We start from the raw sequence: 20,000 nt of genomic DNA, 5'->3' as shown, positions 1-20,000 counted from the left end.
CACACACACACACACACCCCTCCTCAGAGAACAGCAGGTTTCCTCCCTGCAGGGCGGATGGGTTTGGGATGTGTCTGACTCAGGGGTGGTTTGGTGACCTATAATCAGTATGTGTTTGCACGCTGGCTATAACGGCTCTAATACTACACGGTCGTCCTTGTCCGTCTCCAGGTGATCATCCGCATGTGTAAGATCATCGACAAGACCTGCCTGTCTCCCACGGCGACCCTGGAGCAGCACCTGATGTGGGATGACATCGCTATCCTGGCTCGCTACATGCTCATGCTGTCCTTCAACAACTCCCTGGATGTGGCCACACACCTGCCCTACCTGTTCCACGTGGTGACGCTGCTGGTGGCCACGGGCCCCCTCTCCCTCCGTGCATCCACACACGGCCTGGTCATCAACATCATCCACTCCCTCTGCACCTGCTCCCAGCTCAACTTCAGCGGTGAGACCCTCCTCATCCTCTCCTCATCCCTCTCTTCCTCCTCCTCCTCCTTCATGTCTGGGTGGTGTTGACTCTCCTCCTTCATGTCTGGCTCTCTCCTCCTGCTCCTCCTCCTTCATGTCTGGCTCTCTCCTCCTCCTCCTTCATGTCTGGCTCTCTCCTCCTGCTCCTCCTCCTTCATGTCTGGCTCTCTCCTCCTCCTCCTTCATGTCTGGCTCTCTCCTCCTCCTCCTTCATGTCTGGCTCTCTCCTCCTCCTCCTTCATGTCTGGCTCTCTCCTCCTGCTCCTCCTCCTTCATGTCTGGCTCTTTCCTCCTCCTCCTCCTTCATGTCTGGCTCTCTCCTCCTCCTCCTTCATGTCTGGCTCTCTCCTCCTCCTCCTTCATGTCTGGCTCTCTCCTCCTGCTCCTCCTCCTTCATGTCTGGCTCTCTCCTCCTCCTCCTTCATGTCTGGCTCTCTCCTCCTGCTCCTCCTCCTTCATGTCTGGCTCTCTCCTCCTCCTCCTTCATGTCTGGCTCTCTCCTCCTCCTCCTTCATGTCTGGCTCTCTCCTCCTCCTCCTTCATGTCTGGCTCTCTCCTCCTGCTCCTCCTCCTTCATGTCTGGCTCTTTCCTCCTCCTCCTCCTTCATGTCTGGCTCTCTCCTCCTCCTCCTTCATGTCTGGCTCTCTCCTCCTCCTCCTCCTTCATGTCTGGCTCTCTCCTCCTGCTCCTCCTCCTTCATGTCTGGCTCTCTCCTCCTCCTCCTTCATGTCTGGCTCTCTCCTCCTCCTCCTTCATGTCTGGCTCTCTCCTCCTGCTCCTCCTCCTTCATGTCTGGCTCTCTACTCCTCCTCCTTCATGTCTGGCTCTCTCCTCCTCCTCCTTCATGTCTGGCTCTCTCCTCCTCCCCACAGAGGAGACCAAGCAGGTGCTGAGGCTCAGCCTGACTGAGTTCTCCCTCCCCAAGTTCTACCTGCTGTTTGGAATCAGCAAGGTGAAGTCTGCCGCCGTCATCGCCTTCCGCTCCAGCTACCGTGACCGCTCCTTCCCCCCCGGAGCCTACGAGAGAGAGACCTTCGCCCTGTCCTCCCTGGAGACCGTCACAGAGGCACTGCTGGAGATCATGGAGGTGAGCTCAGAACCCTCTGTCTTGGCTGTGACAGGAGTGTGTGTTGCCTGGTGACAGGTGTGTGTGTGTGTGTGTGTGTGTGTGTAAAGGAGCCTGTGGTCTGAGGTGTTGCTCTCCTCCTGCAGGCCTGCATGAGGGACATTCCTGGCTGCACCTGGCTGGACCAGTGGACCGAGCTGGCTCAGAAGTAAACACACCCCTGCTCTACTCTACCCTGCTCTACTCTCCTCTGGTCTACTCTCCTCTGGTCTACTCTGCTCTGCTCTGCTCTACCTCACCCTGCTCTACTCTGCTCTACTCTACCCTGCTCTACTGTCCTCTGGTCTACTCTCCTCTGGTCTACTCTACTCTGGTCTACTCTACTCTGCTCTGCTCTACCTCACCCTGCTCTACTCTACTCTGCTCTACCCTGCTCTACTCTGCTCTGCTCTACTCTGCTCTACTCTACTCTGCTCTGCTCTACCTCACCCTGCTCTACTCTGCTCTACTCTGCTCTGCTCTACTCTGCTCTACTCTACTCTGCTCTACTCTGCTCTACCCTGCTCTGCTGTCCTCTGGTCTACTCTACTCTGGTCTACTCTACTCTGCTCTGCTCTACCTCACCCTGCTCTGCTCTACTGTGCTCTGCTCTACTCTGCTCTACTCTGCTCTACCCTGTTCTGCTCTACTCTACCCTGCTCTGCTCTACCCTGCTCTACTCTGCTCTACCCTGCTCTGCTCTACTCTGCTCTACTCTACTCCACTCTGCTCTGCTCTGCTCTACCCTGCTCTGCTCTACTCTACTCTACTCTGCTCTGCTCTACCCTGCTCTGCTCTACCCTGCTCTGCTCTACCCTGCTCTGCTCTACTCTGCTCTGCTCTACCCTGCTCTGCTCCGCTCTACCCTGCTCTACCCTGCTCTACCCTGCTCTGCTCTGCTCTACTCTGCTCTACCCTGCTCTACTCTGCTCTACTCTGCTCTACTCTGCTCTACTCTCCTCTCCTGGTCTACTCTGATGTGTTCTAATCTACTCTGGTCTACTCTACCCTACTCTGGTCTATTCTACTCTTCAGGATGAATGAAGCCTGCAGTACTGGCTGTTCTAACTCTCTCCCCCCTCCAGGTTTGCGTTCCAGTTCAACCCCTCCCTGCAGCCCAGGGCGCTGGTGGTGTTCGGCTGCATCAGTAAGAAGGTGAAGCACGGCCAGATCAAGCAGGTCCTGCGCATCCTCAGCAAAGCCACGCCCCTGCTCAGCATCGACAGGGTGGGCAGCCCGCTCAGTGTGTGAGAGACTGTGTGTGTGTGAGAGACTGTGTGTGTGTGAGAGACTGTGTGTGTGAGAGACTGTGTGTGTGTGAGAGACTGTGTGTGTGTGTGTGTGTGTTGACATGTGCTGCTGCTCTGTGCAGGGTCTGGAGAGCTGTCTGAAGGGGCCAGACAGCTACAACAGCCAGGTTCTGATTGAGGCCACGGTGATCGCTCTGACTAAGCTGCAACCTCTCCTCAATAAGGTACACCCTCCTCCTGCCCCCTCACACCCTCCCCCTGCCCCCTCACACCCTCCCCCTGCCCCCTCACACCCTCCCCCTGCCCCCTCACACCCTCCCCCTGCCCCCTCACACCCTCCCCCTGCCCCCTCACACCCTCCCCCTGCCCCCTCACACCATTCCTCAACTCCTACCACCAGAATATTATAACTATCCTTGATTTTATGCTGTACCAACTCCATGCTTGGTACATGGCTTGGTTCATCCAGAACTGTCTGAGAGTTCTGTTAGCCCCTCTGCTGGCGTCCGCTCAGAGCTGGGTGTTGTGTTCTCCACGGCCCGCTTCCTCCTGGGTTAGAGAGATGTGAACCTCACTGTGGTGTTACCCAAATGAGCCTCTGCTCTGAGGTCATGTGAGCGGAGCTGTTCCAGCCTGGTGAATAGACCACTGACACACACACACAGACAGGCTGGTGTACAGGCCAACACCATTTCCTTTCCTCCGGTGTGGGTGTGTGTGTATGTCTTTGAATATGTGTGTTGTTTGTGTGTGTCAGCTGTGTGTGTGTGGGGTGTGTTGCGGGGTAACCAGCCTGTGTGTCCTGCAGGACTCCCCCATGCACAAAGCCCTGTTCTGGGTGGCCGTGGCCGTGTTGCAGCTGGACGAGGTGAACCTGTACTCTGCAGGCACAGCGCTGCTGGAACAAAACCTCCACACCCTGGACAGCCTGAAGGTGTTCAACGACAAGGTACTGCTAGCACACGCTCACAGTCCCTCACTGCCTCCCTCACTGCCTCCCTCTCTGCAAGGTACTGCTAGCACACGCTCACAGTCCCTCACTGCCTCCCTCACTGCCTCCCTCTCTGCAAGGTACTGCTAGCACACGCTCACAGTCCCTCACTGCCTCCCTCACTGCCTCCCTCTCTGCAAGGTACTGCTAGCACACGCTCACAGTCCCTCACTGCCTCCCTCACTGCCTCCCTCTCTGCAAGGTACTGCTAGCACACGCTCACAGTCCCTCACTGCCTCCCTCACTGCCTCCCTCACTGCCTCCCTCTCTGCAAGGTACTGCTAGCACACGCTCACAGTCCCTCACTGCCTCCCTCACTGCCTCCCTCTCTGCAAGGTACTGCTAGCACACGCTCACAGTCCCTCACTGCCTCCCTCACTGCAAGGTACTGCTAGCACACGCTCACAGTCCCTCACTGCCTCCCTCACTGCCTCCCTCACTGCCTCCCTCTCTGCAAGGTACTGCTAGCACACGCTCACAGTCCCTCACTGCCTCCCTCACTGCCTCCCTCTCTGCAAGGTACTGCTAGCACACGCTCACAGTCCCTCACTGCCTCCCTCACTGCCTCCCTCTCTGCAAGGTACTGCTAGCACACGCTCACAGTCCCTCACTGCCTCCCTCACTGCCTCCCTCTCTGCAAGGTACTGCTAGCACACGCTCACAGTCCCTCACTGCCTCCCTCACTGCCTCCCTCTCTGCAAGGTACTGCTACCACACGCTCACAGTCCCTCACTGCCTCCCTCTCTGCAAGGTACTGCTAGCACACGCTCACAGTCCCTCACTGCCTCCCTCACTGCCTCCCTCTCTGCAAGGTACTGCTAGCACACGCTCACAGTCCCTCACTGCCTCCCTCTCTGCCTCCCTCTCTGCCTCCCCCACTGCCTCCCTCACTGCCTCCCTCACTGTCTCCCTCACTGCCTCCCCCACTGCCTTCCTCACTGCCTCCCTCTCTGCCTCCCTCACTGCCTCCCTCACTGCCTCCCCCACTGCCTCCCTCACTGCCTCCCTCTCTGCCTCCCTCACTGCCTCCCCCACTGCCTCCCTCACTGCCTCCCTCACTGCCTCCCCCACTGCCTCCCCCACTGCCTCCCTCACTGCCTCCCTCACTGCCTCCCTCACTGCCTCCCCCACTGCCTCCCTCACTGCCTCCCTCTCACCATGTGCCTCCTGCCCCCCAGAGCCCTGAGGACGTGTTCATGGAGGTCCGGAAGCCCCTGGAGTGGCACTGTAAACAGATGGACCACTTTGTCGGCCTCAACTTCAGCTCCAACTTCAACTTTGCACTAGTGGGTCACCTGCTGAAAGGTGAGTTGGTGTGGTCCAGGGCGGGGGGGAGCGTCTGGGCTGGGAGCTCAGCCTCTGACCACGCTGTGTGTCCCCAGGGTACCGACACCCCTCTCCCACCACGGTGGCGCGGACTGTCCGCATCCTGCACACCCTGCTGGGCCTGGTGGGGAAACACCTCAACTGTGACAAGTTTGAGGTCAACACAGAGAGCGTGGCCTACCTGGCAGGTTAGCTCCACCTGCACACTGCACACAGAGAGTGGGCCTATCAGACTGGGGTGTACCTGGCCTACCTAGCTAGACCTAGATAGATGTCTACATTTCAAGATCCTAGATGTAGACTGTGATCATAGTTTCTGCCAAACCCAGTTCTTTCAGCGATATTCTCTAGTCACATGGCAGCATGCAGGTGTGTTCAGGCTGAGGGTTAGTCACCTGATCTGTGTGTTCACAGCTCTGCTCACGGTCTCAGAGGAAGTCCGTAGTCACCTGATCTGTGTGTTCACAGCTCTGCTCACGGTCTCAGAGGAAGTCCGTAGTCGCTGCAGCCTCAAACACAGGAAGTCCTTGCTCCTCTCAGACGTTACCATGGAGAACGTTCCCATGGACACGTACTCCGCGCACCACGGCGACCCCAGCTGCAGGTGAGCTGCTCTGCATGACGGGGGGGATTTGAACCTGGGATCTTGGGTACAGGCAGATGCTGCTCCTCTGGCCCTGGTCCTGTCTGAGTGCTCTCAGTGTCCCCTGTGTCCCCCTGCAGGACTCTGAGGGAGTCTCAGCCCTGGACCTCTCCCCGGGTGCTGGAGCACTACCTGGTGGCCCACCACTACCCCACCGTGGGCCAGATCAGCCCCCGCACTCGCAAGTCCATGAGCCTGGACATGGGCCAGCCGTCCCAGGCCAACACCAAGAAGCTGCTGGGTAACCCCTCACCCACCCTCACCCACCCCCTCACCCACCCCCTCACCCACCCCCTCACCCACCCCCTCACCCACCCCCTCACCCACCCTCACCCACCCCCTCACCCACCCTCACCCACCCCCTCACCCACCCCCTCACCCACCCTCACCCACCCCCTCACCCACCCCCTCACCCACCCCCTCACCCACCCCCTCACCCACCCCCTCACCCACCCTCACCCACCCTCACCCACCCCCTCACCCACCCTCACCCACCCCCTCACCCACCCCCTCACCCACCCCCTCACCCACCCTCACCCACCCTCACCCACCCCCTCACCCACCCCCTCACCCACCCCCTCACCCACCCCCTCACCCACCCTCACCCACCCCCTCACCCACCCCCTCACCCACCCCCTCACCCACCCTCACCCACCCTCACCCACCCCCTCACCCACCCCCTCACCCACCCCCTCACCCACCCTCACCCACCCCCTCACCCACCCCCTCACCCACCCCCTCACCCACCCTCACCCACCCTCACCCACCCTCACCCACCCCCTCACCCACCCTCACCCACCCCCTCACCCACCCCCTCACCCACCCCCTCACCCCCTCACCCACCCTCACCCACCCCCTCACCCACCCTCACCCACCCCCTCACCCACCCCCTCACCCACCCCCTCACCCACCCCCTCACCCCCTCACCCACCCTCACCCACCCCCTCACCCACCCTCACCCACCCCCTCACCCACCCTCACCCACCCCCTCACCCACCCTCACCCACCCCCTCACCCACCCCCTCACCCACCCCCTCACCCCCTCACCCACCCTCACCCACCCCCTCACCCACCCTCACCCACCCCCTCACCCACCCCCTCACCCACCCCCTCACCCACCCCCTCACCCACCCCCTCACCCCCTCACCCACCCTCACCCACCCCCTCACCCACCCCCTCACCCACCCCCTCACCCCCTCACCCACCCCCTCACCCACCCCCTCACCCCCCCTCACCCCCCCCTCACCCACCCCCTCACCCCCCCCTCACCCACCCACTCACCCCCTCCCTCACCCCCTCCCACCCTGGTGACACCCACTGTGTGTGTGTGTGATCCTCAGGCACCAGGAAGAGTTTTGATCACCTGATCTCAGACAGCAAGGCTCCCAAGCGCTCTGAGCTGGAGTCGGGCACCACCACGCCCCCCAAGATGAGGAGGGTGGCAGAGAACGACTACGACTTGGGTACGCCTCCCTCTGAGGACTGCTGGAGGAGGAGGGGCACAGGCTGGAGGACTGACCCTCTCTCCTTCTGTCTCCATTTCTCTCTGCCTTTCCTTTCTCTCTCTCCCTCCCTCTCTCAGAGGCTCAGAGGATCTCCCAGCACCACACCCTGAGGAAGGTGTCTGTGTCAGAGTCCAACGTGCTGCTGGACGAAGAGGTTCTCACCGACCCCAAGACCCAGGCCCTCCTCCTCACCGTCCTGGTAACACTCCTCTCCTCCTCTCCCCCTCTCATCTCCTCTCCTCCTCACCGTCCTGGTAACACTCCTCTCCTCCTCTCCGCCTCTCATCTCCTCTCCTCCTCTCCCCCTCTCATCTCCTCTCCTCCTCTCCCCCTCTCATCTCCTCTCCCCCTCTCATCTCCTCTCCTCCTCTCCCCCTCTCATCTCCTCTCCCCCTCTCATCTCCTCTCCTCCTCTCCCCCTCTCATCTCCTCTCCCCCTCTCATCTCCTCTCCTCCTCTCCCCCTCTCATCTCCTCTCCTCCTCTCCCCCTCTCATCTCCTCTCCCCCTCTCATCTCCTCTCCCCCTCTCATCTCCTCTCCTCCTCTCCCCCTCTCATCTCCTCTCCCCCTCTCATCTCCTCTCCTCCTCTCCCCCTCTCATCTCCTCTCCCCCTCTCATCTCCTCTCCTCCTCTCCCCCTCTCATCTCCTCTCCCCCTCTCATCTCTTCTCCAGGCCACCCTGGTGAAGAACACTACAGATGAGTTTGACCAGAGAATCCTCTACGAGTTCCTAGCTGAAGCCTGTGTCGTCTTCCCCAAGGTCTTTCCTGTGGTGTAAGTGTCCGGGCCGAGTTCCAGTCACGCTAGCAACACTCCCAAACGTCGCATCTCCACTCTCAGCTTTTCTTGGGACTGGAGTGTTTAGTCATGTCCAATCTCTGTGCTTGTGCTGCCCCAGTCACAACCTTCTGGACTCCAAGATCAACACGCTGCTGTCGCTCTGCCAGGACCCCCACCTGCTCAACCCCATCCACGGGATCGTCCAGAGTGTGGTCTACCACGAGGAGTCCCCACCCCAGTACCAGCCCTCCTACCTGCAGAGTGAGACACACACACACTCAGCACACACACACACACTCAGCACACACACACACACTCACCACACACACATACACTCAGCACACACTCAGCACACACTCAGCACACACTCACACACTCATCACACACACACACACACACTCACCACACACTCATCTCACACACACACACACACACTCATCACACACTCACCACACACACACTCTATAGGTTGTTTTCTGTGCTGCTGATTAATGTCCACCCCTCGCTGTCTCTCCTGCAGGTTTTGGTTTCAACGGTCTGTGGAGGTTTGCAGGGCCGTTCTCTAAGGTAAGCAGGAACCCTCTAACCCCCCCCCCCCCATCTCTGTAGAGAGTCCTCTAACCCCCCCCCCCCCCCTCTCTCTCTCAGTTTTCAGTTCAGTTCAAAGGGCTTTATTGGCATGAAAACAACAATTGTTCATATTGCCAAAGCAACGGTAGAATTACAGAAATATTAATCAATGTAAATCATGGCCTTATATATACTTATATTTCACACACTCACATACAGAGACACACACGGCAGTTTAACATATACAGTGTATCTACACCACACAGGTGTACAACTTGTATCCATGTTATTATTATTCAAGTTGGTATATTATTAATGTTGCCAAATAATCGGTATAAATAAATACATAAATAAGTAAATAGATACACACACACATATGTATATATACATATATATATGTATACGCATACACACATGTATAGACTGTATACATGTGTATACATGTATACAGTGTATACATGTATGTGGAGCATGTACTCTCTCTCTCTCTCTCTCTCTCTCTCTCTCTCTCTTTCTGCAGCAAACCCAGATCCCAGACTATGCAGAGCTGATTGTGAAGTTCCTGGACGCCCTGATTGACACCTATCTCCCTGGGACGGAGGAGGAGGCTAGTGAGGAGAGCCTCCGCACGCCCACCTCTCCCTACCCCCCCCCCGCCCAGAGCCAGCTCAGCATCACCGCTAACCTCAACCTCTCCAACTCCATGACCTCACTGGCCACCTCGCAGCACTCCCCAGGTCAGCACACACACTACACACACACAGAGGAAGGGAGAGGGAAAGAGAAGGATCTTTTCTAATCTGTCTATATACACATTCCTGTCAGACTGGTTTTTCTCCCTTGTTTGTTTAATTACACAACCTTTTAGAGTTACACACCACATCCAGTGGAATCAGAATGGGGGCTATGTTAGAGTCGGTTAATGATTTTTTCACCTCATGTTATAATTTCTTTATCACAGTTTTCAGTTGGTATTATGTTTATGTTGATCATGTTTAATACTCTATCCTGTTTACGTTGATTATGTTTAATATTATTTTTGTTTTCTATCATTCCTCTTTTTGGGTTGCCATGGTCACCCACTCCTGTTTTCCCCCTCTGTGTGCGAAGCTTCTCTGCCTTGCTCTAAGTCTGCTGTTTTCACCCCCCACCTGGCCCAGGCAGGTACTACAGACCTCTCCTCCTCCCCCCTCCCTCCCTCCCTCCGCCCCCCTCCCTCCCCCCCACCTGGCCCAGGCAGGTACTACAGACCTCTCCTCCTCCCCCCTCCCTCCCTCCCTCCGCCCCCCTCCCTCCCCCCCACCTGGCCCAGGCAGGTATTACAGACCTCTCCTCCGCCCCCCTCCCTCCCCCCCACCTGGCCCAGGCAGGTACTACAGACCTCTCCTCCTCCCCCCTCCCTCCCTCCCTCCCTCCCTCCCTCCGCCCCCCTCCCTCCCCCCCACCTGGCCCAGGCAGGTACTACAGACCTCTCCTCCTCCCCCCTCCCTCCCTCCCTCCGCCCCCCCTCCCTCCCCCCCACCTGGCCCAGGCAGGTACTACAGACCTCTCCCCCTCCCTCCCCCCGCCCCCCTCCCTCCTCCCGCCTCCCAGTGAGGACCAGTCCTATGGACCAGTCCTATGGACCAGTCCTATGGACCAGTCCTATGGACCAGTCCTATGGACCAGTCCTATGGACCAGTCCTATGGACCAGTCCTATGGACCAGTCCTATGGACCAGTCCTTGCTCATGTTAGGTCAGTGCTCTCTGGAGTCCTGTGTGGGCCGTTTGCTCCCCCTAGTGGTAGGTTGTCACACTGTAGCCTGACGGTCTCAATACTGCTCTGCTTTCAAATAGACCCCACAAGATCCCCATCTCCCCCGCAGTATTACCCATCATCTCTCCTACCCCCTAGCTTTCACAAAACAATCATGTCTCAGATGAGTCAACCGCAACAGTCCTGACAGTGTGTGTGCGTGTGTGTGCGCGTGTGCATGCGTGTGTGTGCTTGTGTGTGTGTGTGCTTGTGTGCGCACGTGTGTGTGCGTGTGTGTGTGTGTGCGCGCGTGTGTGTGTGTGCTTGTGTGTGTGTGTGTTCTCAGGCATGGACAAGGAGAACGTGGAGCTGTCTCCAGGAAGCAGCCTCAGCAGCAGGACGAGGCACGGTTCGGCCAGTCAGGTCCAGAAGCAGCGCAGTGCAGGGAGCTTCAAACGGCCCAGCATCAAGAAGATCGTATGACCCCTGACCCCTGACCCTCCACACCCAGAATAAAGACGATCGGATGACCCTTGACCCCTCCCAGTCATCATGCTGCACTTCTAATCCTACTATACCTCTCCTCTTAGTCCTCCCCCCCTGTCTCTCTCTCTGTGGTGATTCTCTAGTTTTACATCCGTGCTCTTAACCCTGACCCCGCCTGTCTGCCATATCCACTTGATGATCTATAGAAGAATTCTCCAAACTTTTCTTTATTTTGTGTATGATTATTATTTTTTTATTTTTTTTGATGACATTGAGTTTGTCCCCCCTCAGTGTTTGAAGGGAGGAGCCCCTTACCGAGTAAAGCTCTGACATTCCCAGCCAAACAGCAGCGACAGTAGACCACCAGGAATCTGAAACCATCTTGTTGTCCCTGCTTTCATGTCGCTGTGTGATTCCGTGTAAAGAGGAGACCAGGTCTGTGATTTGCACAATTTACTATAATTCAACCTGCCTGTTTTTAGTTGGACTTTTTTTATTGTTGTTAGTTGACTGACATTTCCCCAAGCTGAGAGTGTGGGCGGGGCTAGCAAGGGAACACTGACCCTGGGGCCTCGGCACCAAGGAGCAACTCACCAGAGGGTTACCAGGACGACCAGATGCTGACACACACACACTCTCATAAGCAGCTGCTGACTGGACGTGTGTTGTGGAGGAGGATCCTGTCCTGTGAGACAGTCTGCCTGACCGTGCTGTGTGGGGCTGGGGCTGGCCTCCTCTCCCCTGTGTGGGGCTGGCCTCCTCTCCCCTGTGTGGGGCTGGCCTCCTCTCCCCTGTGTGGGGCTGGCCTCCTCTCCCCTGTGTGGGGCTGGCCTCCTCTCCCCTGTGTGGGGCTGGAGGAACCAGAGAGGAGGAGCTGGAGGAACCAAGGAGGAGCTGGAGGAGCTGGAGAAACCAGAGAGGAGGAGCTGGAGGAACCAGAGAGGAGGAGTGTGGAGGAGCTGGAGAAACCGGAGAGGAGGAGCTGGAGGAACCAGAGAGGAGGAGCGTGGAGGAGCTGGAGAAACCGGAGAGGAGGAGCTGGAGGAACCAGAGAGGAGGAGCGTGGAGGAGCTGGAGGAACCAGAGAGGAGGAGCTGGAGGAACCAGAGAGGAGGAGCGTCGAGGAGCTGGAGAAACCAGAGAGGAGGAGCTGGAGGAACCAGAGAGGAGGAGCTGGAGGAACCAGAGAGGAGGAGTGTGGAGGAGCTGGAGAAACCGGAGAGGAGGAGCTGGAGGAACCAGAGAGGAGGAGCTGGAGGAACCAGAGAGGAGGAGCTGGAGGAACCAGAGAGGAGGAGCTGGAGGAACCAGAGAGGAGGAGCGTGGAGGAGCTGGAGGAACCAGAGAGGAGGAGCGTGGAGGAGCTGGAAAACCAGAGAGGAGGAGCTGGAGGAACCAGATAGGAGGAGCTGGAGGAACCAGATAGGAGGAGCTGGAGGAACCAGAGAGGAGGAGCTGGAGGAACCAGGTCTGCAGGCCTCACACCCCGGATCACGGTTCTCACACGGAGAACATCACACGTTCTCCTGACCAGAAGGTTTTGAGAAGGGTCATGTATGGCTGGGTTCCTCAGTTAGAATAGTTTGTTTGCCCCATTTACACACACTGGGAGGTTGTTTAGTTCATTGTGTGCCTTTTCTAAAGAACATGGGAGTGGAGAAACATCAAACTGCAAGGTACTATTGTAGGCAGTGTCTACATGTGTATATATATACAGTTATAAGTATTGTAAACAGTACCCTATGATACCCAGTTATACAGACATGACTAATCTGCTGCCTGATAATAACAGCCATGTGTGGTTGAATATTCATGCATTAACATTTGGTACTTCGAGTTGAAACGAAGAATAACATAGACAGACGATGATGTTGGGGACAGATTTACTAAGGTTTGTATTTGCATATTTAGACAGGAAATGATAACTTGGTGGTTCTGATCCAGAATCCTAATGATCTCATATTAGTTCTCATGTTTTTGTTTATTGTTTTCAGAAAGTTTGACACTAATTTCAGTTTCAAAAGCTTTGGTAAATCTGCCCTCTATTTACAGTGTAAATAGTAAAATATTTTATTTGTACTGTAATTATGATTTTGTTTTCACAGTGCAGTTGATTTTATATATATATATATATATATATATATTATTTTTTTTTACATCAAGTCATTGGAAAGATCAGAAGAAATATGGATTAGTTATTTATTACCAACTATGTGGCGCAGTGACTCCTCGTGCACACACAGCTGCAGGGGTGACGCGGTGTTTCTGTGAAGCGTTGTGAAGACTTCAGAGGCGGTTAGAGTGTTAGAAAGCAGCTCCGGGGTTAGTCCACCCCTGCCGTAGTCTTCCCGTTCTGGTGTGGGATTAGACGAGAAGCAGTGCGGCAGGCACCAAAGACTAGCTTGCACTAGCGGAAGGAAAATCAATCCTGTCATGTGTTTATTTGCTCTCACAGCCTTTTGCGTTTGGTCCCGTTCTCCCTTTATGGATCGATTAGAACGTGTCAAAACAGGAAATTCTTTCCAGTCTGTAAACACGGTGCTGTTCGTTCGCGCGGACGTGCATTGACCACGGCGGTTGGTGGTCAGAAGTCTGCCTCCTGGTCACGGAGACCGACTGCCTCGTGTCTGCGGTTTGAGAGACAAGAGCCAGTGCCATACAGTCGGTTCGTGCGGTGTGTTGTCACTGTGGGGGGAGAGGGGGGGGGGGGGGTACTGTGGGGTTTACATTTATGTGCCAACTCGTGTTTTCGTTGCTTGTTAGAACTTTCCCATGGTCACTCCGGGACACGTGCCCCCTCATCTCCTCTACACCTTTCCACAAGGGACATGGCCTTAGCTTAGGAGCGTGCGTTAAGTGCATTATATACACCGAACCGAGTCTGTGTATAACTGAGTGGAGATTGGCGTAAACGGAGGATATGAAGACTGACAGTTTGTTATAGAACACAAGACTTGTGAATGTTAAACCAGCCATTTTGTTTAGTCTGTTCAGCCATGCTTTAAACACATAATGTTTCTGATATGTTCGTTTATCCAATATAAACTAACAAAACGAATACAAAAAACGACTACAAGGTATGAACAATGTGCGCACTTAAATGTTGTTTCCAGAATTCAAAGTGTGTTGGTGCTGATGAACGTTAGTGTGTTGTATATAATATAATGAAGTAGATCTCCCTGCCTGCATTTTGTTTACAAATGTTTCATATACTTGAATCAGGAGGATGTTTGTCTAGATGGAGCAGTTCCTCATCATGGAAAGGGAAAATAAATTAAAGCTTTTAAAAATTAAATGGAACAAGTTTACCAAACACAATCAAACATGAGATTTTCCTAGTCGTTTGAAGGAAACTAACATTTAGAAACTGCAGTGTAGTAGGCTACCAGATCAACTGCTGCATAGTAACCGCCTAATCCCTCTGATCGACATAAACGGTAGACTGGGCGTGGAGGACATGTTGGTTTTGAGAGATGGACCAAGCTATAAATGCAAAACCTCATTGTAGTTTTTTTCTTTTTGTATGTGCTTATTCGTGAACATCTGTAAACGAGAACCACAACAGCAGCATACTACATTATTTTTGTTATTACGGTGTTCATATTGCTAAATTTATTCATCAACAGATCTGGCAGTTTTAAGCGCCCTTTAGAAAGGGTGCGTCTCAATCATCTATTTAGCTCATGTTTGAAAGGGTGCGTCTCAATCAGCTTTCTTTGCCTTCAGTCTGCTGTTGGCTTCATCGAAGCATCTTTGATTTCTGTTTTCCTCCGTGCTTTTCCCAACCAAACGTGTCTGTCTGACTTACAGTAGTTAAGTTAACTAGTGAGTCAACTGAAGGTAAAATATTGAAACAGAAGAAAACATACGTGCAGCTGGATAGAGAGAAGAATTAGTCAGCCTTTTGACAAATACAGTATTACTCCTTTCCGGCAATGTGAGGGGGACATTTTTTCTTTTCTTTTTTGTGTTTTTTTTTCTTTCAAAAAGGGTTGTAGCCTATTTGATTTCATAGATAACCCAAACACAAGTTCTATTTACACGGAGGGAAAATTTGAAGCAAGATTTTGTCTTTCGAGGGTTGCTCTGTAAATATTGGGGTTTAATTATTCCTAATTGAAGTCAGTTGTTATGCGCTGGGTTGATATAAGTTGGCACGTTCAAGGTTATGGTTATAAGGGTTCAAGGTTATGCAACAATGTTTTAAACCATTGGCCCTCTCTTTTAAATCTTGTTTCCTTCATTTTTTACGCAGTTAGCTTCACCTCTGTAAATATTTTTGTGTAAAAATCGACAAAGGTATATTTACTACACTGTAAATACATGTGATGATATATTGTATTATTTTGCTTTTTGTAAAGCAGTTAGTTGCTGTACATGTAAAACCTTCAAATGGAATTATTCAAATGTTAGTAATGATAACCTCTCCATCATGTCATTGTCATTACATATATTGAGGATGAGTAAAGGCTCACTAGAGGATAGATGACTGTGCTCTACACCTTCACAGTATAACAAGTTGCCGTCCTCATCTGATCTGACTTTAACAGACGTTGCCCTAATAAAGCTCATTTCTGTCCTGGACATTGTTTGTGGTGTGGTTGATGAAACTTGCTGCTTTACAATATTGTCATTCCGGTGCAGTAATGTGTGGCGTACCACGATTTCAAAGAGAAGAAATTAAGTGTTACATTATTGACAGGATTTTTATCACTGGTTTTCTCCGCTGACTTATTCAGCACATTTTTGTTGACGGGTCGTAATGCGTCTCATTCATCAACAATTTATTGTCGTCTCCGCACCTGCGCTAGTGCGCCTCAGTGTTATCGCGAGGTTTGATTGGCTGCTGCAGGACGATAACTTCCAGGCGTAGTTGGATGAGACGAACTACGGTACCGTCGCATGTCTTCAGTACTGATAGTTGTGGGACAAAAAATACGTTTTGGTAAGTTGGCAGGAAAGCTCTGATTTTGGTGTGTGTACATTGTACCAGTATACGGGAGAAAGGGTCTAAACAAACGAGTGTAAAATCACGCGATTGTTATCGCTAGAGATCTCGTTGCCATCATCACTATCATCAGCAGGTTTGCATGACATAGATGATAGTCCAGTAATCATGGATTTCTACCAGCTCGACAGATAACCTGATTATGAATAGTGAGCATCGACTTAATGGATACCTGCCTAGTTATTTTCGCTGGTTATCTATAGGTGGTCTCAAATACATGCACGTGATGCAAATGACCCGAGTGCCTAGCCAGCTGCTACAGCCACCAAAGTTCGTTTCTTTTGACTGCTCTTCATTCGCAATGTTAGTGCTCTTTACACGTGCAGTGCAGTATGTACTAATAAGCAGTGTGCTTGTGGAAATCCTTGTTTTTTCCGCTTCAGTCAGATTCGTGCTGTCTCTTGAGTTTGGTTCTACACAACCGGCAGCACCTGCAGTAAGGGCTAGCTAGCTAGCTAGCAAGATGCGTAGGATATTAATGGAATCTCACATGCGTTTGCGACTCTCATTTCACTCACTATCATGTTTCTACCGTTGCCAGCTCGCGTTTTTAAGCGCCAATATGCCGGTGCCTCGGCCTATTGAAGGTATTTACGGCTTGACGTGTAGAGTTCACTTCGTGCTGTAGGTAAGTCCGTAGGCTACTATACTATAGGTCTATGCGTTTCATGCTGACCTTTTGACCCGGAGGAGCAAAAAAGGACCCCAAAGCTGAGCCATCAATCTGATATCCCGACCCTGTGCTGAGCCCTCTGTGTTGCCAGACGGTTAGTGCAGCAAGGTAATCTGTCTGTCTGAGAAGTGAGGGAGCTAAGGTATTAAATATTGTGTATTTACTCTCTCCAGAGTCTGGTCTGTGTAATTCAATACGCTGTACCATACTGCTGTGTAGATGCTAGAACCATGCAGTTGGGTGACTAAGAGTTCTAATAATAGACCCTGGTCATGATTCTGTACAGGTCTTCTGGGCATAACATCTATTGATACAACCGTAGACCTACTTTTAACACACTCCAGGCATGACCACCAACCTACTTTGTTCAGCAAAGCAAAGGACCAAGTGATCATGGTGCTGGGACTGAACAAAGGGCTGGTAAGCCTGGTGAGAGCCGTCTCCAAGTCCACTTGTCACCCTGTCAGTCCCTGAAGGTCATGGACTTAGTGGAACCCTGTCTGTCTGTCTGATGCCGGTGGCCTGGGTCTCAGTGCACAGGGGAATGGCATGCTTGTGTGTCCTTCTATATCTGGGCGTAGCGCCCAGCTAGCCTGCAGCTGAGAGAGACCACCTTTGGCCAGCCAGGGAACAATGACTCAGCTAAGCTAAGTTTAGCTGGAGAGTTTAGAATCAAGCCAGACTATTCTTTTACCAAACTATCACCAGGCCTATAGGTGTCTGTTCTGACGTAGACCTTGTCTAGTGTAGGTGTTCTGATGATTCCTCACCAGGGCAGTGAGTGTGTCCAGAGCTAGTTGTGAAGCAACATGAATATTGCACCTGCTGACAGGAGTCCTGGGTGATCTGTACAGAAGGTGTTGCGTGTCACCTGAGGGCTGCAGGCTGTAACCAGACTCTCTCAGCTCATAATGGGATCACTGCTGAGAACAGATGTGTACACATGCTGCACACCAAGACTGTTCCTTTATGTGGAGATGGACTGTCTCTTTCTCTCCCCCTCCTCCTCTCCTTCACCTCTCCTCCTCTCCTCCCTTCACCTCTCCTTCCTTCACCTCTCCTCCTCCTCTCCTTCCTTCACATCTCCTCCTCTCCTTCCTTCACCTCTCCTCCTCCTCCTCTCCTTCTTCCTCCTCTCCTTCCTTCACCTCTCCTCCTCCTCTCCTTCCTTCACCTCTCCTCCTCCTCCCTTTCCTTCACCTCTCCACCTCCTCTCCTTCCTTCACCTCTCCACCTCCTCTCCTTCCTTCACCTCTCCTCCTCTCCTTCCTTCACATCTCCTCCTCTCCTTCCTTCACCTCTCCTCCTCCTCCTCTCCTTCTTCCTCCTCTCCTTCCTTCACCTCTCCTCCTCCTCTCCTTCCTTCACCTCTCCTCCTCCTCTCCTTCCTTCACCTCTCCTCCTCCTCCCTTTCCTTCACCTCTCCACCTCCTCTCCTTCCTTCACCTCTCCACCTCCTCTCCTTCCTTTACCTCTCCTCCTCCCTTTCCTTCACCTCTCCACCTCCTCTCCTTCCTTCACCTCTCCTCCTCATCTCCCTCCTCCTCTCCTTCCTTCACCTCTCCTCCTCTAATTCCTGCTCCTGGAGTTTCATCATCTTCCCCAGTCAGTGATGAAAATAAGTCGTGGTGATTATCCTCTGTTAGAGTGTCGAACCTCTCACTCTCTCTCTCCCACCCCTTCCCTTCTCCCTCTCTTGCTCTCTCTCTCCCCCCCACCCTCCCCCTCCTCAGGTGGTGTAGCTGGAGACCATGCTGTTGGGTCTGAGGTCCATCCTGCCCCTGTCCCTGTCGGGAGTGTTGGCCTTCCTGGGCCTGTGGTGGTACTCTGCACGAAAGAAAGGCCGGCTCCCCCACACACACCTCCAGGAGGGGGATGGGGATGGGGAGGGCGTAGCTGAGGAGCAGAGCCCCGGGAAGGGGAGCGGGGCGGGGCAGGGGGAGGGGCAGGGGAGGGGGGGCCTGGCTGGGGAGGAGCGGGAGGCCGGGGCAGACACAGAAGCACCAACACAGCAGGGTGTGGCCCTTCTCAGCCAATCACAGCCGCAGAAATGCGTGTGGAGGCCGGAGGTAGCGTCGGAGCGTGCTGCTCCAGACGTGGTCTGTGAGGGCACAGGGCCGCTCCTCAGGGCCAGCTCCCCCCCCTCTGAGAGGCCGGAGCCAGAGGGGGGGGGTGGGGGGTGCCGCCCTCCGGTTCACAGAGAAGCGCCTCACGGATCTGACGGAGGACCTTGTCCTCTCCAAAGACCTCCACCCAGCGCTGTCGTCCGCTGGGGGGCCTGTCTGTGGAGCCCCCCCCTGCCCCCCCCGGTCCCCGGAGCCTGACGTCAGCGTGGAGGAAGTGAACCAGGTGGCAGCAGGTGTGATCACTGACGTGGTCTCCCTAGCTGTAGCCGAGATCCTCCGGGGAAGGTCCTTCCTGGAGGAGACCAACATCCAGCCCTGTGACCAGGACAGCCCCACCGGGCAGGGCCGTGAGGCCCAGGGAGGTGCTCCTCATCTGGGGGAGACCACCGTCTCTCCCCCCCTGCAGGAGGACAGGATGCCAGACAGCAGCAGTGGATCCCAGACTCTGCTGTCCCAGGAGCCTGCTGAGGACTCCAGCTCCACAGAGTCAGACGACAGCTCCAGTGAGGAGGACTACCCAGCCCGGTCCTATCCAGGGGGGGATCAGTCAGAGCTGGGGAGGAGACGGGGGATAGCCAGGGGCCCCACGGAGGCCCTCAGGAATGGCCTCAGCCAGGAGGAGGAGGAGGAGGCTCCAGGTGAGACAGTCTCGGTACCTTGCCGTATGTCTACAGTGTTAACTCACTAGTGCTTTCCAGAGGTAATGTTTACCAGCTTCAGGAGCAGAGTGGGGCTGTGTTTGCAGGTTGTGGTCGTATGAAGCGTGTTAATCACCTGTGTTGTTCTGGCTGTTGATCACTGCCTCTTCTGACAGCCAGCTGGAATGCTGATGGCATGGATGCACTTTACAAATGAATATAGGCCCTGAATTAAGAGTAATTACAGAACAATGAACATTAGGCTGTTGAAAATGGTTGTGTGTGTGTGTGGAGACTGGTGACTGTCACCTGTGTTTCCCCCAGGTTGTGTATTGACCAGCACGGCTCCAGGGCTCCAGTACAGCCCCCAGCCCAGCCTCTCCCCCCAGCCCAGCCTCTCCCCCCAGCCCAGCCTCTCCCCCCAGCCCCCTGACCCCCCGGGGGCGCTGGGCCCCCCCAGACCAGCGGCCCTCAGACAGTGTGGGAGATTGAGGTGCCCAAGGTAGGACCTGAGTGTGACCAGGCATCAGCCCTGACCCTGCTGGTCTGACCCTGCTGGTCTGACCCTGCTGGTCTGACCCTGCTGGTCTGACCCTGCTGGTCTGAGGGGACTCGGCTGGACAGCTGCTCTGGTGAGGCAGAGCTGGCTGCAACTCTAGTTTGCTAGATTTCTGGCTGCAGCTATA

General features: G+C 54.4%; 3 protein-coding genes across 3 annotated transcripts in view; all 3 read left to right on the top strand.

Annotated features, from left to right (window-relative positions):
* Positions 1 to 10,877, top strand: part of LOC134039171 (neurofibromin-like) — a 51,666-nt gene extending 40,789 nt beyond the window's left edge. The window contains 18 exon segments of the mRNA XM_062484876.1: positions 172 to 451; positions 1,348 to 1,562; positions 1,688 to 1,749; positions 2,666 to 2,807; positions 2,953 to 3,054; positions 3,639 to 3,779; positions 5,000 to 5,126; positions 5,204 to 5,335; positions 5,616 to 5,751; positions 5,871 to 6,031; positions 7,131 to 7,253; positions 7,373 to 7,494; positions 7,971 to 8,071; positions 8,196 to 8,338; positions 8,598 to 8,644; positions 9,168 to 9,384; positions 9,758 to 9,811; positions 10,730 to 10,877. Coding sequence (XP_062340860.1) covers positions 172 to 451; positions 1,348 to 1,562; positions 1,688 to 1,749; positions 2,666 to 2,807; positions 2,953 to 3,054; positions 3,639 to 3,779; positions 5,000 to 5,126; positions 5,204 to 5,335; positions 5,616 to 5,751; positions 5,871 to 6,031; positions 7,131 to 7,253; positions 7,373 to 7,494; positions 7,971 to 8,071; positions 8,196 to 8,338; positions 8,598 to 8,644; positions 9,168 to 9,384; positions 9,758 to 9,811; positions 10,730 to 10,866 — 2,442 coding nt within the window. The 3' untranslated portion in view covers positions 10,867 to 10,877.
* A 10-nt stretch (positions 10,878 to 10,887) lies between these two features.
* On the top strand, positions 10,888 to 15,451 carry LOC134039175 (ABC transporter F family member 4-like). The gene is made up of 2 exons (XM_062484879.1): positions 10,888 to 10,938; positions 11,854 to 15,451. Exons 1-2 carry the CDS (start codon positions 10,936 to 10,938, stop codon positions 12,397 to 12,399), a joined length of 549 nt encoding a protein of 182 aa, XP_062340863.1. The 5' UTR covers positions 10,888 to 10,935; the 3' UTR covers positions 12,400 to 15,451.
* Positions 15,452 to 18,301: 2,850 nt separating this feature from the next.
* On the top strand, positions 18,302 to 19,835 carry LOC134040086 (A-kinase anchor protein 1, mitochondrial-like). Its single transcript, XM_062486310.1, has 3 exons — positions 18,302 to 18,532; positions 18,624 to 19,314; positions 19,639 to 19,835. The coding sequence occupies exons 1-3, from the start codon at positions 18,302 to 18,304 to the stop codon at positions 19,818 to 19,820; spliced, it is 1,104 nt and encodes a 367-aa protein (XP_062342294.1). The 3' UTR covers positions 19,821 to 19,835.
* Positions 19,836 to 20,000: the final 165 nt, after the last annotated feature.

The sequence above is a fragment of the Osmerus eperlanus genome, chromosome 19 (assembly GCF_963692335.1).
Source record: "Osmerus eperlanus chromosome 19, fOsmEpe2.1, whole genome shotgun sequence".
Classification (NCBI taxonomy): Eukaryota; Metazoa; Chordata; class Actinopteri; order Osmeriformes; family Osmeridae; genus Osmerus; species Osmerus eperlanus.
This window is presented reverse-complemented; position numbering and strand designations above follow the sequence as displayed.